Genomic DNA, 18,864 nt, shown 5'->3' with positions numbered 1-18,864 from the left:
CTCTAAATATGAATATTCTGTTGGGGTTAGAAAATTTGAAGGTACGGCTCTCTTGGTAAAAGTAAAAATAGGAGACTTTAGAATAAACCTTGTTAATATTTATACACCAAACCAAGGTGCATTTGGAAGATATATTTAGAATTTTAGAACAAGAAAAAATATTGCAATTAAATCTTTTTGCAATTCTTAATAAAAAATATAATATTTTGACCCCATTAGTACTTTCAATTTGGCAAGTTTGGACACCACGGATCTACAGGCAAGTTTAGTGGACTCAATTTCCCATAAGCAATAGCAAACAAAATCACAAGATCCATCATGGGATTGTGCAGCCCTACTTAACAGAACCGTGTTTGGATTTTTGTGGGGATCTAATCTGAAAACATGGCAGTAGAAACCATCGCACCTGACTGGGAGTTTGACCGTTTTGACGACGGGTCTCAGAGTAAGTTCTCCGCGTTGTGCTGGCGTCCAGAGAGAAGCAGGAACGGAGAAAAGCTGCTTGCTTCCAGTGTTAGCTCCTGCTGCTAGCCAAATGCTAAGCCACTGTGCTCCAACCAGATGATTCTGTAGTTTAGTTGCAATATCAACTTTATAAATGGTTACATTTAAAATGTTTTTGTTGGTTTGGGTTGACGCGTGAACACAGGGTGTAAATAAGTGAAATGAAAAGCTAGCTTGGTTAGCTAACCCTCAGTGACAGCTGATAGTTTGACAGTTGGTTCACTTTGAACGGAACATAAATTATAATGTTATGACCATTTAATTTAGTTCACTTAAAACATAATTGATGTCTTTGTGTTTGTGCTATTGATTCTATATATGTCAACAGTTAGCAGCTAAAATGTTCGCTGTCTGCATGTTTACGCAAAGTGAAAGCGCTTTCGATTTTGCTGTAGTAAACCTACAGGACATATTGATTACTGTTGGCTAATGGAGAGCTGTTACTCTATTTTTAATCGATCCATGTCACAACTTTACCTAAATAGTGTCTGCAGTGTTCTTCTAGCACTGCAAAAAATGTTTGTTCCTAATATTTAAAATTAATTTTGTATTTCTTTGCATTTCTGTAAAGATGTCTGGGCCATTATGAAGTGGGAAAAATATTATCAAGCAACTTTTGAATGGTACTCGGTTTTAATAATGCATCAACAGAGACTGAGCTGATTTCTTGTTAAAAGAGCTTTCTGCAGCTAACATTTCTAATATCGGATTCAACAGGATGTAAAATATGGAGGACCAATCATGCCATAATTAATATATACAGAACTAAATAAATGTTCAATAAATAAATAAGCATACGATTAAATACACAAAAATACAGTAAATGACAAACCACATAGATTACAAACATTTCACGCAGCACTTCGTAACTTATTTGTGTTTTTCTTAATTTTAAAAAGGGGGGTTATCATAACAATAGTTACATAAAGTGTGAAATTTAAAAAAATTGATAAAATCTTTAATCATATCCATGCAAAGCAAAAACTTAAAATGCCTTCATAAAATCTGGAGAACTATTAGACTAGAATAGAAATGTATTTCTCCTAAAAATGTAACAAATCCAAACAAAATTAAACATTTTAATTTTGCATATTCAATTGCAAGTTTTTTGACTTCCACCTTTTCTCATAACAGAAATACACACAGAGGTTCAGCTGAAGAACTACAGCAGCTTTCTGGAAGAATACACCTCCCAGCTGAAGGGCATTGAAGAGGCTCTGGATGACTCTATAGGAGATGTGTGGGACTTCACTCTAGATCCCATTGCTCTGAAGGTAGGACAGTCAAACTAAGTAGCTGCACCTCCACCTGAAGGTCTGACAGGAATTACACAAACTAAACTCAGGTTTTTCTTTTCAGCTTGTCCCGTATGAGCAAACTTCGCTATTAGAGTTAATTAAAACAGACAACAAGGTAAAACATTCGTTGTTTTTTTAAAATACATGTCTACACTGTGGTATAAAATTGACCATCTGTGTTGCGTGCAGGTTCTGAACAAAGTTATAACGGTTTATGCTGCTCTCTGTAGTGAAGTGAAAAAGCTAAAATATGAGGTAAGCATTGCTAAAACAATCATCTCTGTGCTTCGGTTGGATTGGTTTGATTGTGTGTGTTTGCTCTCTGGGACACTAATGGTTTCATTTCCAGGCAGAAACCAAGTTCTACAATGGCCTATTGTTCTATGGAGAGGGAGGTAGTGTACCAACTCGTATTATTTGTAAGAAACATTCATTCTTTGTTACAGATAAAAATAAGGCATGTTGCATGTGCTGTTTTTTTATTATAGTGTGTGAAACCAGTGTTGTTGAAGGAGAGTCGCAGATTGAAATGGGCAGATTTATTTCATTCCTGCAGGTAAACTATAAATCTTTTCCTCTGAAACTTCGTTCATCTTTTGAAATTTTTTCACTCGGTGTCTTTCCTTCCTTCTATAGGAACTGTCCTGCTTTGTTTCCAGATGTTATGAGGTGGTGGTCAGCATCATTCATCAGCTGGCTGCCCTATACAACAGTAGCAAGTAAGCTCCAAATGTCGAACAGTAATAAAAATGTCATATCAGATTGACTGACCAAGTCTACTGCCAAGGTAAGCTCCACCATGATGGAGCAATTAATAAATAAAGTACTGATTATTGTCCGATTTTGCAAGTTGAAGTAGTAATTGAGAATTAGTAATGTACTGTCGCTCACTGGGGCACCACATGGTCCAGTGATGGAGCAGGCGCACCATACCACACTGGCGGTTACAGTCATCGGTATAGATGTGCATTGATCACTAAAGATATTTTCTCTATGAAAGATTTTTTTCCACTTCATTTGAAACTGCAGTCAGTATGTGATCCCTCCTTTATGTCCCCAACCCCAGAAATCGCTCTCAACATCACCAGCAGTCCTTTAGTCCATTTATTTTCAGGACTTTTTCCTTATTAGGCCTTTGGACAGTTTAATACTAAAGTAAAATTATTCAAACGTAATCTTAAAAAATTAACAAATTAGGGTTTTTACAGCTGTCAAAGTTCTTAGCTTGGTTTGCATGTTTTTCAGAGAAAAATAAGATTTTTTTTTTATTTTTCCCATTTTACACACATCTACAGTACATACCAAAAGTTTGGACACCTTCTCATTCAAAGAGTTTTTTTATTTTCATGACTATGAATATTGTAGCTTCACACTGAAGGCATCAAAACTATGAATTAACACATGTGGAATTATATACTGAACAAAAAAGTGTGAAACAACTGAAAATATGTCTTATATTCTAGGTTCTTCAAAGTAGCCACCTTTTGCTTTGATTACTGCTCCGCACACTCTTGGCATTCTGTTGATGAGCTTCAAGAGGTAGTCACCTGAAATTGTTTTCACTTCACAGGTGTGCCCTGTCAGGTTTAATAAGTGGGATTTCAAGCCTTATAAATGGGGTTGGGACCATCAGTTGTGTTGTGCAGGAGGTGGATACAGTACACAGCTGATAGTCCTACTAATGGGTAGGGCAATCCAGGTTCCAGCCCCTTCCACACCCACATCCACTGGTATACTTGCCAGTAGTCAGGTTGTACCTGTGTTCCGGCAAGCATAAATCCTTCTATAACCCGCCGTTGTCTGTAGGTCTCGTAGGCCAACCCGACCTCTGACTGGATACAGATTGTTGTGTACAGCGGGTGGCTGTGAATCATAAGCTCGACCCGACGGCTCGGCCGAGCCGGTCTGGTGCAATGCGGATGTGGAGGGTTAGGGTAGACTGTGCTTTCTCTCACTGAGATGGGTAATTGGGTGTTGTTGAAGACACACTTGTCAGGTTGACGCTCTCTTCTCTTGACTTTTCTTGACGTAGAAGGTGATGTGGCCCAAATTACAGCTCCGGCCACGGAAACTTCATAATACTTGCCTTGTAATGGTTCCTGATAATGTGGTCCCCATCTGATTCCCAGAACTGCTCCTTTTACTTTAAGGTGGACTGCATTGAATACCCATGGTAGATTTGCAGGCATGCCTGGTGAGGGTGCAACTTCAGTAGCTAGCGGGCCATGCCCCCGGCTACCAGGCCAGGACATTCTACGGTATGAGATGAAAAAGTTACTTATATCCCATGGCAAATGGTGACCCTTCATACCATTGTCAAGTTTTTGCAGATCCATCGCTCTGTGATACTCTATATGGGAGACAAAATAACTCTCTGAGTTTGGGTAGTAAGGGGTAAAATCCGCTCTTGGATTGTCCAGTAGAACTAATCCCGAGGGCAGCTGTAAATAGGGAATTCCAAGCAATAGGCCATTCCAGATGCTGGGCCCGATTTTAACCCTGTTGTTTTTGTAGGAACCTGACAGGGAACAATTTTCTTCTTTTTGTACTCTTCTTTTCTTTTGACGCCCGACAACTTGTGTCCCTCTGCTTCGTTGGTCCGTCATTTTTTGTGAACCTTCATCCATCTCAACCTCTGCGGCCACGATTGCCAGGACCGGGGAGTTGAGCGTTTTTTCTTGTATACTGCTGCCGTTTCAACTTCTGGCTTTTCTGTAATGACTGTCACTGTTGCTCCTATGGAGTATATGCCTTTAAATGGGACTAAAACCATTTGTATCGCCAGTTGTACCCTCAGGGTGGAGCTAGGGTCGGTGGGCGTGTGAGCCCAGTGGGCTGATGTTCCTGGGATTTGTAGAACTTTCTCACGCTGCCAGTTTTCAGAGGTCACCAGGAATTCTCCCACCTTCTGTTTGGGTCTGGCTCCGTGGCTTCCCCATGCATCTTGACCGGTGGTGAAGTAATATAGGTCGTTACCCCGAGCTCCATGTTCTTTGGGAGTGTCGGGTAAATCTTCCAAGGGGAGAGCTGGGTTTGCTACTACTTCTAATATTAACTGTCCCCAGGTTGTCAACTCCCAGGGCCCCAACCATCCACTTGGATGTGCGTGCTGTGGGTTGTTGTTATGAGGTTGGTTTGACGTGGGTCCGTCACCTTCTGGACCCTGCTCACTATATACTCGGAACACCAGGGGGTATTGGGTGGTACCTACAGGTGGACTGCTGACCTGGCCTGAGGCTAATTTGTATGGCCAGGAACCCTCAACTGCTGCTTTCAGGAAATCTATTGGTCCTCATTCCCGGCTACTACTCGGGTTTCCCCAGTCCTCGGTTTCACACAGCCCCTCGTAGAGTGGAGGAGCTGATGGTTGAGCCGTTAGTTCCGCACTAGGTTGTTCCTGGATGCATTGGTGATACGGTGCAGGCCTTTCTTCTACAGGATGTGATTTGAAGGGCCTTAGTGGGTTGTAAAACCGCTTCACTTGCCACCCTTCTGCCTGGGCCACGTGCATCAGCCGTCCTGATCTTGTTAATTTTCCACAGGAATCACAATACTTCAGGTAGCAATCGTCCCACATACAGGTACAGTTTTTTACTTCTTCTCCACTTATATCCCACCGGGTCTCAAAAACCACTCTGGGGAGAGTGGTGATTCGGCACCCCCCACAAATGTAGATGTCAGTTACCTTAATGGGCTTGTACAATAGTCTGTCGAACTCCTCGGTCCCTGTGTAATGATGTAGTGGTTTCTCTCGTCCTGGTCCTTCCCAGCGGACCATGAGCTCAGTCGGGCCCAGGCAGATTGCACAGCAGTGCTTGACATTACGCCAGCACAACATCTCATCTTCTGTCGACAGGAATCCTTTTTGAGCAAGTTCCAATTTCCTCAAGGCTCTTCCTGCCCAAAGCCCTGAAGTGGTTCTTCGAATGGCAACCACCCCATACACATTGGCCAGTCTGATGTAGGGTGGCATGGTGCTTGGTCCGCTGGCCATTCTCCGGTTTCTGGTTATCCTTAGCTAAGAATAGGTTTGAGCTGTTCAACTCCTTGAATCCCTTTCTTCTGTAACAACACTGTTACGATCTAAGACTTGTTTTACAATGTCAGTGGTATCATACTTGGGTTTCACTGCTGTTAACACAGGATGATCTCGTGCTTTCACCCACACTCGTTGTCCCTCACGGAATGGTACTTTAGGCGTTGGCTTCACTGTTTTCTCATTGGAGCTCCGCCCCACTTCTGTTGAAGAGAAAGGTCGTTGGTTAAGTTCTGCTGCAGGGGAGGGCCTAATGACTCGATGTCTGTCATTCAGTGCTTGTCCAATTTCTACAGTCTTTGTGCTCCAGTCTCGAGAATTAGCATTTTTTGCTATCCAGTTTTTCACCAGGCCTATGGTGCGTTCCACCACTCCGTTCGCTTGGGGAGTGTATGGTGGAGAGTAAACTCTCATTACTCCATGTCTCTCGCACCAGTGATCAACCTGTGTGTTGCGAAAATGAGTCCCATTGTCTGTTCGTAATTCCTTAGGTACCCCCAGGGAACTACAGACTTGCTCCAGCATGGCAACGACACCTCTGCCGTTGGCTCTCCTTGCTGCTCTTACAGTTACATACCCTGACATTGAATCCACTAGCACCAGGAGGTATTTTTCACCTTTCTTCCCTGTTATCCCCATGGGGCCTGCAACGTCCATGCACACTGAGCCCCAGGGGATGGTGCTTTTGATGGTTAAACCTTCCAGCCTCTGTCCTCGGCGTCCTGCGTTGTATTGACCACATACTTCACAGTCCCGCAGCACACGGCGGATATGTTTCATGGAGATCCAGAGGTCCTGCTCTTCCAATTCTTTACGGGTAGGCAGCATGCCTGCATGTCCTAAGGCCTCATGCACGCTCCGTACTACCTCATCCACGTACTCTTCAGGGACCGCCCGTCCTTTTGGCGTTCTGTCCCACTTCTCGATCCCGACAAAGACAACTTTTCTTTGTTGAACATAGCGATCCACCTCATTGTTTCCACGCCAGTGAGCCCCTTCTCGGGTGTGAGCCTTCTGGTGTTCTACTTCCAGCTCCAGGCTCATTCTCAACTCGGCGATCTTCTTCCACAGGTCATGATGGGCCACTAGCTTTCCTTTGGCACTTTCAAATCCATTCTCTTCCCAAATGGATAAGTCTTCGTCCAAGGCTTGAGCACAGTAGTGGCTATCTGTGATTATCTTTGCTGTTTTGATTCTTCTCTTTACCAACTCCAACATTCCTTCCAGCACTGCTGTCATTTCTCCCGTTTGTGCACTACCGGGAGTTCTACCTTTCTGACAGCACCTTTCTTGACCTTGCTGTTTGAGAATAAACCCCCAGTAGGCCATCTGATCCAGTCCTTTCTTTGACCCATCAGTGTATAGGATCCATTCTGGCGGCCCTTCTCTCACAGGTGATTTTAAAAGTGTTTTCTTGTTGGCCGGTTGTGCTGGGCCAATTTCAAGGTCGGGGTCCAGCAGGATGTCTTCCCATCTTCCCCACCTTGTGTTTGTTGCTTTTGTGCTTTCCACCGTCCCTTTTCTGAGATACTTGTGGACTTGACTTTGTGTGTTGACTTTAATCTGCTGGCCTTGTGCTAGATCTTTTAAGGTACTCCAGTCTCTAGCAAGCACTGCTAACTCTTTTTCTTCTTGGGGGAATTTCTTTTCTACAGATGACAGTGTGTAACTCCACAACGTTACTAGCCCCCCATTTTCATTGCTTACTTTCAGCATGGAGTCCTCATCTTCACAGCTGATCTCGGCAACTAACTTTTCAGTCAGGCTCCTTGGTTCCAACCTCACAGCTTCTTGGATTGCTTTCTTGAGCTTGTCCAGGTCGTTCTTATTTGATGCAGTCCATGTCCAGTTTTTCTTTGTCGCTTCATCCTCTCCTTCTCGCTTCTTTAGGCAGGCATATAGTGGCTTAGCATATCTTTGATAGTTAGGAACATGATCTCTCACATAATTACAGAGTCCCAAAATCTTTTGTAGATCATTTTCAGATGCAGGTGGCTGGATTTGTGTCAGCTTTTCTCGATATCCGTCCGAGAGTCCCAAATCTGTTGTTACTTGGAACCCTAGGTAGTTCACTTGAAACTGTCCAAACTGGCATTTCTTGAGATTCAGCTTCAAACCTGCTGCTGTAATTTTCTCCACCACTGTTTGCAGTCTCTGTAAATGTTCTTCTTCAGTGTCATCTGCAATAAACACATCATCTATGTACACCGTTGCTCCGATGTCACCCAGAACTTCCATCACAGCTGACTGGAACACATTAGGGGAGTTCTTGTACCCTTGGGGTAATCTTTGCCACACATAACTTTTTCCTTTGTGTGTGAATGCCGTCTTGCCTTGTGATTGCTTTGCGAGTCTGAGGGAGAAAAATCCATTTGCTAAGTCAATACAGGATTTATATTTTTTGACTCTTAACGTCTTCAATGCACCCTGGGGATTGATTAGGCTGGCCCGGTTTGCTATGGTTCTTCGATTGAGGGCTTTGAAGTTAATTACTGGCCTCCAACCTCCTCCTGCTGACTCGGGTTTCTTTACAGCTTGAATGGGACTATTAGTGATAGGATTTAGTTCTTCTCTGATGATTCCTAGAGCACTCAATTCTTTTACTATTTTATCCATTTCTTCAACAGCACCCGGGTTTAGGGGGTACTGCCGAACAGGTGGATGCACTCCCCCTTCTATGAGGTGTACATACTTTGGTCCCAAATCTCCTCAGTCATTCTTGAACCGGTTCTTTTCCCACTTCTGTGTAGATTTCGTCCCCACTCCAGTAGGCATTTTCCAGGGTGACTCGCGGCCGTGTCATCATTTACTTAGCAGGCCCTCCGGTCCCAGGTCTACGGGACTCGAAGAGGGCCTTCTTTTCCTCTGTGGACAGCTTGTCGTACTCCTCTTTAGGGATGTATGTGCTTTTCTTTTGTGGACCCTGGGATGGTGGCGGTCCGTAGAATCTTCTTTGAGGTTCTTCTCTTCTCTGTAGCGGTGGTTGGTTAGGAGGGTTGACTGGAGCTTTCACACTAGCCTTAGTTGGTGGTCTGGCCCCTTGTCCTGTCTCTTTTTTCCTTCTATCTTTGTAAAACTGCTGCTCCAGATCATAAGAAACTACTGCTCGATCCATCTGTGGAACTGTTGTCCCCAGCATCGGCATTTTAGCAAAAGCGATTTCTCCTCTTCAGCCTTGGGTTATTTCTCGGAGGGCTTTCACATATCTGGTTGGTGAGATTGTCTGCTTAAGCACATGCCACACCGGTGCAAGGCGCTGACCTCCGTCCATACGCAGTTTAGCTCTCCTGATCTGGGAGTCTTCATCATCCATGTCCTCCAACACTAACCTTCCATAGTGGACTTCAGCGGTTTCTTCTTTGTCTATGGGATGTGCTGTTATGTGGCAAAGCCACAGTTTTTTAGCTTCGTCACATTCAGTAGCATTTCTAATCATCGGCCACACATCTTTGATGTAATCTTCATTACTTTCTTCTGTTCTTTTCTCTCTGACTAAAGTCTTGATCTTTTTGTATTCACGGAAAACATCACCTTCAGGGCTGGATGCCGGGCATTGTTCTGACGTTTCCTTCCTTGGCTTGTTGGCAGAGAGGGGTGCTGACGGCCGTGGGGGTTCTTCCTCTTCTTCAGCCGACAGCTCATCTACTTCTCGCTCTGTTTCTTGCGCATACTTGTATGCGGCTTTCTTTAGTCTTCTTAACATCACATCTTGCACAACTCCAACATAAGCAGATCTGAACTTACTAGTTAGGGGTTGACAGGTTGCTAGGGTGTGGTAGGATGGCATCATTAGGATGTTAGCCCATTCCCCGACTGTTGCTTTCACCTTGAGTTCGACTTTATCTTCCAGCCGATCAGCCCATACAGCCGGGATGTGGTATTCTTTCTGTCCAGCTTCTGGGATGTATGCCCGACGGCCATCCTTCGCTTGGACTGGGCCCCATGCCAGGTCTCTGGCCAGTCTTTCTGAAACTCGGTAGATGTTAAACACCTCCACTGCTTTCTTTTCTCCTTTTCTCTGTCCTATTTTGAGTGGCTTGTGTGGGGTCGCAGGTTGCACAGGGATTGAAAGCAGGCTTTCACTGTCATCACTTTCCGCTCCTGAGATGTCATGTTCCGATGGTTCCTCTTCTTCTGAGCCACTGACTTCACTGTCCGCCATCCTAATTGGACTCAGAAATTCCTCTATGGCTGGACTTTGCTTTATGTTCTTCTTTGTTGTTACATTTTTTATTGGAACTGGCTCTGTTTCTTCTAGGTCTTCCAGGCTGCAACTGGCGAGGCCACGTTCCACAGCCCGCACGGAGGTTGAAGGAGCAGCTGTGTTCCTTTTTGCTTGTTGTGGCCTTTTCTCCAGGCGGGGTTCTTGATTAGTCTCTCTCTGGTGTGAATAGAGTCTTTCATCAGGGTGTGGTTTAATTTCGCTCCCTCCTTTGATTCTTGTCGTGTGTAGCTCTGGAGGATTTTCTGGCCTCTTCTCTTCCATCTTTTCTACTAACGCCAGCTCTCTCTTCCTTCTGCTCTCATGCTGGCTCGGTGAAGTGATGATGACTATCTCATTCAGTGAGGCACTTGACAGCAGATCCTTGACTACATGGTGTGCTGTCGCAACAGCTACCTTTTCTGCTGACTCCCAGGGCAGGTTATGCAATCTCAGTCCATCCAGGCATATCATCACCCGTCTGAAGCCGTGGTTGATGGCAGCATTCAGTCCCTCCTCCAGGGCTACCCACATCTTTTCTCTGTAATCTTTCAAGTCTTCATCTTTTTTGTAAGAGGCAATGGGGGAGTGAATCACAGCATAATAAGCGAGGTCGGCCCCACTAGTCAGATGCACCTTGGTTGCTTTATTCTGGCTCACTTTCCTCCTCAGCTCTCGAACTTCTTGTTTGTAACTTTCCCCTGCCTCAGCTCTTTTTCCTAAATTTGGTGTTGTGGATCTTGAAGTTATCATTGGTGAAAACTAACAGCCCGTCTCCCTCCATGCACCAGGGGTCTCCGATAACTTGATAGAGTCGGGTCCCATTTTGCAGGGAAATTCGTTTTGCGTCTGACGGCAACGGGTCTAGTGCTCTCCTCATCATGACTTCGGCTGATTTCTGGGTAACCTTTTTTGGTTCTTTTCTTTCAAGATCCATTTTCTTCGTTATTCCGTGTTGATTACTAACACTAACACTGTTTTCTTTAGTTCCTTGTTCATACTGGAAGGTAAGGTCTCTCACTATACTTTGTGTAGGATCGGGCTCCAGGTATCCTGAGATGCTGGCCGCCCGTTGGAGGCTTTCCTTATACCTCTCGTAGGCAGCTGATAATATGGCTCTCCGCCTGGCAGTCTCTTGCAGTTCTTTTGTAGCCAGAGCCAGCTGTTGAGGTATCTCAGCCCTTGCCTTTGTGAGTGGGGTAGTCGTTGGTTCTTGGTCGGACTCATTACCCCCCTCCTTACTGTCTGTTTCTTTGGTTATCTCAATAATTGGTGTCACTGAGGGAGCTCCGTCTTCTTCCTCCTGTTCCGACTCACTATAGTCAATCACCATGTCCGTTAACTTCACGTTGTCGCCGCTTCCAGTTACTTTGAGTTGCTTTAAGTACTGATTCCCCTCTTTACTCTCCGCATCCTCTTCTTTCCTTGAGTCTCTGGGGTCGGGGGTTGTGAAGAACCCTTTTCTTAAAAAGTCACTACACTCCTCTGGCACACTTTCTTGGTCGTCATCTTGGATGGCCTTAAGGTTTTCCCTGAACGTGTTCATCCTTTTGATCTCTTCCTCACATCCTTTATGCCTTGCTGCTGCTCTGGCCTTGGACCGTATGAGGATCCCGTTCAGCCCAGATTCGCTGGCAACCATCTTCACTATCGGGTCATATTTCTCGGATGGACTGTGCAGTGAGGTCAGTTTCCCCAGTGCCCATAGTCCCGTGAATTTTGTCCACCACCCCAGCCACTTAACAACGTCTTCCTTCTTCTGGACTGCCTTGGGGCAGGGCACCACAGCAAGTCTGTGTTCATGTTTTATCTTTGAACAGTAATATATGTCCTCTTTTTGCAGGTGTTCTTTTAGCTCACCCACCAGTCTTTCTTTCGATTGTTCTTTGTTGAAACTGAAGAACAGCTGCTTTACTGACGGAACCCATGTTGAATATCCGTCTCCACCCAACAGCACTTCGGTTGGTATGCTGTGTAACCTTAACATTGTCGATCTCGGTTGTTCTGTTGACGGGAGCGGTCCTTCAGCTCCCTCCTCCACCTCGTCCTGTGGTCCACTCTCTCCGTCCATCGCTATGTCTTTGTCATCTCGAGTTGTCCGTCTCCAAAGCCTCTCGAGGATCCTTCGAGTAGGGATGGATTAAGACTATTTTGGCTACTAGCTTTACTGTCCGGGTTTGGTCATTCTACCCTCAATAAAGCCCTAACCTCACCTGCATGCTATGCAGTTACTGCGAGGGTTGTGACCGATGGCCCCTATCAGTCACAGACGACCTTACTTCCTTTCAGGCTGTCGGTCCGGGGTGCTCAGGCAGACACGTCTCTCTGCTTCGAGCATCCTTCTTCTGGGGCCCCTGTATTTCTGTTAGGGTTCCTGTTCGGGCGCCACCTTTCGTTGTCCAATGAGCTAACCCCTCCCACTTACTTCCCTTTTCTTAGAGGTATTGCTCAAACCAGCTGTCCATCCAACGGGTCCGGACTTCCCTAAACCTGAAGGGTCTTGCCTAACAGGCTTACTGAAAGTTCTGTTTAAGCTGGTGTTTTGTTGGGAAATGACTCGCCTAGCCCCTGACAGCCTTCATCCAAAAGTCTCGCCCTTCTTCAACTGGAGGCCAGGGTGACCAAGTAGCCCTTCGCGGTCATCCTCACCTTGCACAGTCACTTTTGTCCACGGCTGCTCATTCCCTATTTTACAACTGGCACTTGGTATATGGACTAGGATAATTTTAGTAGCTCGGCACGAGCTTCAAGGACGCTGTTTTAACTTATTTGACTAAGGCAACCGTTAAAAACTCCTATAATCTATTAGGACCAAACAGCAAGACTTTTTACCACCAATGAAAAACCAACAGTACTGTGACTTAAATAATTGAATGTCCACAACTTAACTAGAATTTTATATGCTTTCTTTAATTCGTAGAGCTTTGGCAGGAGCAAGCAACAGCTTAAATTCAGCAATAATAATTATTTCAACGATAATAAAAACGAATTAATCAACTCAACTTGTCTTTCCCTGAAGCTGAAACTAGTGGGTTTTGAGAGGCTTTGAAGACGGAGATTCTTCCATGGACCAAATACTTTCTTCTTGGTAACAACGAGTGATTTCTTGAAGGAAACAGGACTTGATCCTCAGGTTGCTTCCTTTAAGTGACAAATACTGATGTTCCGAACTTTCGATGATTAAACCAGTTCTTGGTTGCAGTTTCCCTCTGGAGGTAAGGATTTATTTAATTGGGAGAGTTCGGATAAATCCAGAGGCCTACATAAGTTAGATTCAGGACTTCCCGAAGCCTGAATCGTAGAGCAATCAGCTAGCCACCGATCAAGTTCACTTCTATTGTCTGGATAAAAACGGCTTTAGATGAAATCAGATCCTTAAATTTGAGACACAGTCCTTCAATGGCATCGGGTGGATCCTCTTTCTTTGGCAGTTAATCAGTCTAGCTGTGACTCTGGAACTCTGATCCACCTGTAGCTTCTCTCCGATCTTGTTCACTGATCTTCTGCGAGGTATACCACCAACGTTTCTACACTCACTCACTGTCTTTATAGTCCAGGAAATGTACCTTATTTGGTTATACTGACGAACTTGGTTGCTCAATGCACTGATCCGGTCTTCAACGTTTTTCTGTTTCTCCGTCATGGAAAGTTCTGAACCGGCCACACTGTTCCCTAACCTCAACATGTTATCATACATTTTCATCAGTTATTTTAGCTTGTTGTACATGCAAAAGATCACAATCTTTACACCTGCAACAGAATATCATCGCTTTTGTTCATATGGCTGCTAGAGATAAACCACATAGCATTTTACACAAAAGATCATAATCTTTACACCTGCAACAGAATATCATCGCTTTTGTTCATATTGCTGCTAGAGATAAACCACATAGCATTTCACAGATTACACTTTGTTCGTTACAGTCTACATGCAAAAGATCATAATCTTTACACCTGCAACAGAATATCATCGCTTTTGTTCCTATTGCTGCTAGAGATAAAACACATAACATTTCACAGATCATACTTCGTTCGTTACAGGCCTCTTTACTTCACCAGCTCCAGAACTCCAGATCAGGCTTGCACTGTTTCAACTGTGTGCCTTCAATATACACTCCACAAATTACACTTGGGGATATTCATTATTACATTTGTTCTATAGTCAAATATAAGAAGTTTGCTATATGTTGCGTGGATTACATGGAAAGATCTCACCTTATTTTGACAAGATGTGCATTGATCACTAAAGATATTTTCTCTATGAAAGATTTTCTTCCACTTCATTTGAAACTGCAGTCAGTATGTGATCCCTCCTTTATGTCCCCAACCCCAGAAATCACTCTCAACATCACCAGCAGTCCTTTAGTCCATTTATTTTCAGGACTTTTTCCTCATTAGGCCTTTGGACAGTTTAATACTAAAGTAAAATTATTCAAAAGTAATCTTAAAAAATTAACAAATTAGGGTTTTTACAGCTGTCAAAGTTCTTAGCTTGGTTTGCATGTTTTTCAGAGAAAATAAAGTTTTATTTTTTATTTTTCCCATTTTACGCACATCTACAGTACAGACCAAAAGTTTGGACACACCTTCTCATTCAAAGAGTTTTCTTTATTTTCATGACTATGAATATTGTAGCTTCACACTGAAGGCATCAAAACTATGAATTAACACATGTGGAATTATATACTGAACAAAAAAGTGTGAAACAACTGAAAATATATCTTATATTCTAGGTTCTTCAAAGTAGCCACCTTTTGCTTTGATTACTGCTCCACACACTCTTGGCATTCTGTTGATGAGCTTCAAGAGGTAGTCACCTGAAATTGTTTTCACTTCACAGGTGTGCCCTGTCAGGTTTAATAAGTGGGATTTCAAGCCTTATAAATGGGGTTGGGACCATCAGTTGTGTTGTGCAGGAGGTGGATACAGTACACAGCTGATAGTCCTACTGAGTAGACTATTAGAATTTGTATTATGGCAAGATAAAAGCAGCTAAGTAAAGAAAAACGTGGCCATCATTACTTTAAGAAATGAAGCTCAGTCAGTCCGAACAATTGGGAAAACTTTGAAAGTGTCCCCAAGTGCAGTCGCAAAAACCATCAAGCGCTACAAAGAAACTGGCTCACATGAGGACCACCCCAGGAAAGGAAGACCAAGAGTCACCTCTGCTGCGAACGATAAGTTCATCCGAGTCACCAGCCTCAGAAATCGCAGGTTAACAGCAGCTCAGATTAGAGAACAGGTCAATGCCACACAGAGTTCTAGCAGCAGACACATCTCTAGAACAACTGTTAAGAGGAGACTGTATGAATCAGGCCTTCATAGTAAAATAGCTGCTAGGAAACCACTGCTGAGGACAGGCAACAAGCAGAATAGACTTGTTTGGGCCAAAGAACACAAGGAATGGACATTAGACCAGTGGAAATATGTGCTTTGGTCTGATGAGTCCAAGTTTGAGATCTTTGGTTCCAACCACCGTGTCTTTGTGCGGCGCAGAAGAGGTGAACGGATGGACTCTACATGCCTGGTTCCCACCATGAAGCATGGAGGAGGAGGTGTGATGGTGTGGGGGTGCTTTGCTGGTGACACTGTTGGGGATTTATTCAAAATTGAAGGTATACTGAACCAGCATGGCTACCACAGCATCTTGCAGCGACATGCTATTCCATCCGGTTTGCGTTTAGTTGGACCATCATTTATTTTTCAACAGGACAATGACCCCAAACACACCTCCATGCTGTGTAGGGGCTATTTGACCAAGAAGGAGAGTGATGGGTTGCTGCGGCAGATGACCTGGCCTCCACAGTCACCAGACCTGAACCCAGTGGAGATGGTTTGGGGGGAGCTGGACCGCAGAGTGAAGGCAAAAGGGCCAACAAGTGCTAAGCATCTCTGGGAACTCCTTCAAGACTGTTGGAAAACCATTTCAGGTGACTACCTTTTGAAGCTCATCAACAGAATGCCAAGAGTGTGTGGAGCAGTAATCAAAGCAAAAGGTGGCTACTTTGAAGAACCTAGAATACAAGACATATTTTCAGTTGTTTCACACTTTTTTGTTCAGTATATAATTCCACATGTGTTAATTCATAGTTTTGATGCCTTCAGTGTGAAGCTACAATATTCATAGTCATGAAAATAAAGAAAACGTTTTGAATGAGAAGGTGTGTCCAAACTTTTGGTCTGTACTGTATCTGCCCACTTATCCCACCGACCGACAGAAGGAAGCCTGGCAGCTGTAGAAATGTCTGCTATAATTCATTTGAGAGTATTGATATTTCAACTTAAAATACTTACACCCAAAATATGCTAATTAGGCAAAGGGAACTCTGGAAATGTGAGTTTGGAAACTTTGTAGGAACCTGGACCACAGCATCCTGTTTCAGTGTTTCATCACCCAGTGATTATACCTCTGGATGATTGTTCATTGCAGTTTCCACAGCATTTTTAGTTCTGAAAGTGTTATTGTTATAGTTAGAAAGCTGATAAATACAGACAAGTGTAAAATAAGAAACAAGTTAACCAAGTAAGTTTGACTTGCAAGGGAGAGACAGTCCTCTGCCAGAACAGCGACTTCGTTCTCACAAAGAGAAAATCCTTGCACCAGCCTTTTATTTACAACTCACATTCCTACAAGCAAAAAGCGGGAATTGGTTCAGCCAATTCTTACAGAGATTTCAACTTAACAGAGTAGTCATTCCCATATATGGTATAAGCTTGTCATGTCCAGGGATTGATCCACTCCAGACCACATTCCTTAACTTTCCACAAACCATTTTACACACTAAAACCAATCACAGGAATCGTCTTAACTAGAGTAGAACTTCAAACATAAACGTGGTTTAAACTAAACAATGATAACTTGTATAAATTTTTTCCAACAGTTATCAATTAGTGACTAAACATTAATCATTCCAATCATACATGGATTTATTGAAGAAATACAGTATGATCCTGGTACCATTGTGTTTGCGTGTTATTTAAATGTGTTTTGCATTATTTGCTTCCTTAAAAAAATCGGAATGTTTTTTGTCACATTTTAGGGGTGCAACAAAAATCATTGAATCATCTGGTGTCCATTTCCAGGTAGGTCTTCAGATTTAATTAACTTTCCACCAGTTCTTTGTAACTTGGCCTGTATTTCCTCCTGTGTCTGTTCTGCATTCCTCCTGCAGGTGTTGTATGAGCACCTGGGGGAGCTATTGGTGGTATTGATCACACTTGATGAGATCATGGAAAATCACTGTACTCTAAAAGATCACTGGAAGATGTATAAAAGGTCAGTGCACACACACAAATAAAATTAGCAAAACTTGAAGCTTCTACTTTGTACATTCCTGTTATTTTTCATAATAAGACAATGATGATAGTCAGATGTTTCAATTTCAGGGTTTTATTTTTCCTTAGCTGTCACAAATAGATAAAAGGTGGCATGTTGGACGATCCTTGTATGAAACCTAATATATTAAACATGTACAGACGTAGTATGATGACACTTATTCAAGAGAATATGAATCCTTATTTTAAGGTGAAGGTGAAACAAGAACTAAAGCAGATTCAGGAGAGTAAAGACAAACAAAACAGTACATGTCTTCCATGAGAAGAGTTTAAAGTATGTAATTAGGACTCATATTACTTACAGTATATTGCTTGAAAAAATGGAAAAGTACTGTGAACAAAGTGTGCAGCCATATTGAGGCATACATGGCAGAATAGTAAGAGGCTGTTTATCTTTTACTTCTGTTAACCTTTTACCCAAGTGGACAAAAATATACCTATTAGGAATAACTCAGGCTACTTTAGGAGTTGGTCTGAAGTGCAAATAGCCACATTCCTTCATCTCTAGAAACACGGATGTGTTGGGGCTACGTTGACTTTTCCAGCTGTAAACCCATCATCTCTCTGTGTGCTAGCCTACTCAAATACAAGTAGACATCTTCAAACCTGGCCATCCTGCTTTTACATGCAAATAAATGGTTGCATCTTTCAATGGGCTATCAGGAGCACCATCGTTTCTGTAAAGCCAGTTCAATTCAGCCATCTGCATGTGGACACACTTCAGATTTACCTCAGTCATATTTGGTGGAGTTATTTATGCAACAAAACTCCTGATAAGCTAAACTATCCACTATATTTAGTGGAGTGGCACCAATTACAATTTTGTGTTTAATTTCGGATCTCCGGCTTTGGTAAAGATTTGACCTGCCAATACCAGTTATAAACTATTCTGATTTCTTTTTCATTATGTAATATTAGATTTTTAATAAATCGTTCAATGTTTGTCTTTCTAGCCTTATTGCTATGAACTGTTCTTTCTGTAAGTGTAAGAGAGCTGTCAGTGTAAAACAGGTTTATTTAAAAAAAAAAAGGCAAAGAAAATTAGAGAGTTAACATTTCAAACCGTGTTTAGCATCTTACATTGGTAAATTGGTAATGGTAAATCTGCAAATATAAGGTGTATTCTTCTTGGAAATGCACATCCTTACCTTGACTATGATATTTCCAAAACGCTGCCAACATTTCTAAATCCAGCAACTCCAGACGGAGGTTGAAAGCTTGAAAAGATAAAATAGACCAATCTTGCTGTACTCTATTCAGCCTTCCTGTTTTTTATTAAAATTCTTGCTCTCTCTTACGTCCTCTCCGATTTTCTCAGACCCTGAATGACCAACAGACATGTCTCGACATGTCCTAGAAAATACAGTCATAAAAAAAAGCATCTTGCATCTCCGTGCTTCCTCTGAGTTCACGTTAAACACCTCACTGATTTCTTGATGAATCTTTTGCATGTAGTTTGACAGACATGCTATTAAATGCTATAAAGAGGA

At 43.0% G+C, this 18,864-nt stretch overlaps 1 protein-coding gene across 1 annotated transcript in view; it reads left to right on the top strand.

The window, feature by feature from the left end:
- The first annotated feature begins 305 nt into the window (after positions 1-305).
- washc4 (WASH complex subunit 4) overlaps positions 306-18,864 on the top strand; it is a 32,277-nt gene continuing 13,718 nt past the window's right edge. The window contains exons 1-9 of the mRNA XM_047347620.1: positions 306-445; positions 1,639-1,778; positions 1,864-1,917; positions 1,992-2,057; positions 2,152-2,197; positions 2,291-2,358; positions 2,439-2,521; positions 17,080-17,122; positions 17,212-17,315. Of these exons, the coding sequence (XP_047203576.1) occupies positions 385-445; positions 1,639-1,778; positions 1,864-1,917; positions 1,992-2,057; positions 2,152-2,197; positions 2,291-2,358; positions 2,439-2,521; positions 17,080-17,122; positions 17,212-17,315 (665 nt within the window). The 5' untranslated portion in view covers positions 306-384. The remainder of the gene's footprint in view (positions 446-1,638; positions 1,779-1,863; positions 1,918-1,991; positions 2,058-2,151; positions 2,198-2,290; positions 2,359-2,438; positions 2,522-17,079; positions 17,123-17,211; positions 17,316-18,864) is intronic.

Source organism: Girardinichthys multiradiatus, chromosome 2, assembly GCF_021462225.1.
Source record: "Girardinichthys multiradiatus isolate DD_20200921_A chromosome 2, DD_fGirMul_XY1, whole genome shotgun sequence".
In the NCBI taxonomy this organism is placed as follows: domain Eukaryota; kingdom Metazoa; phylum Chordata; class Actinopteri; order Cyprinodontiformes; family Goodeidae; genus Girardinichthys; species Girardinichthys multiradiatus.
Note: the sequence above shows the minus strand (reverse complement) of the source record. Positions and strands in the feature narration are given on the sequence as shown.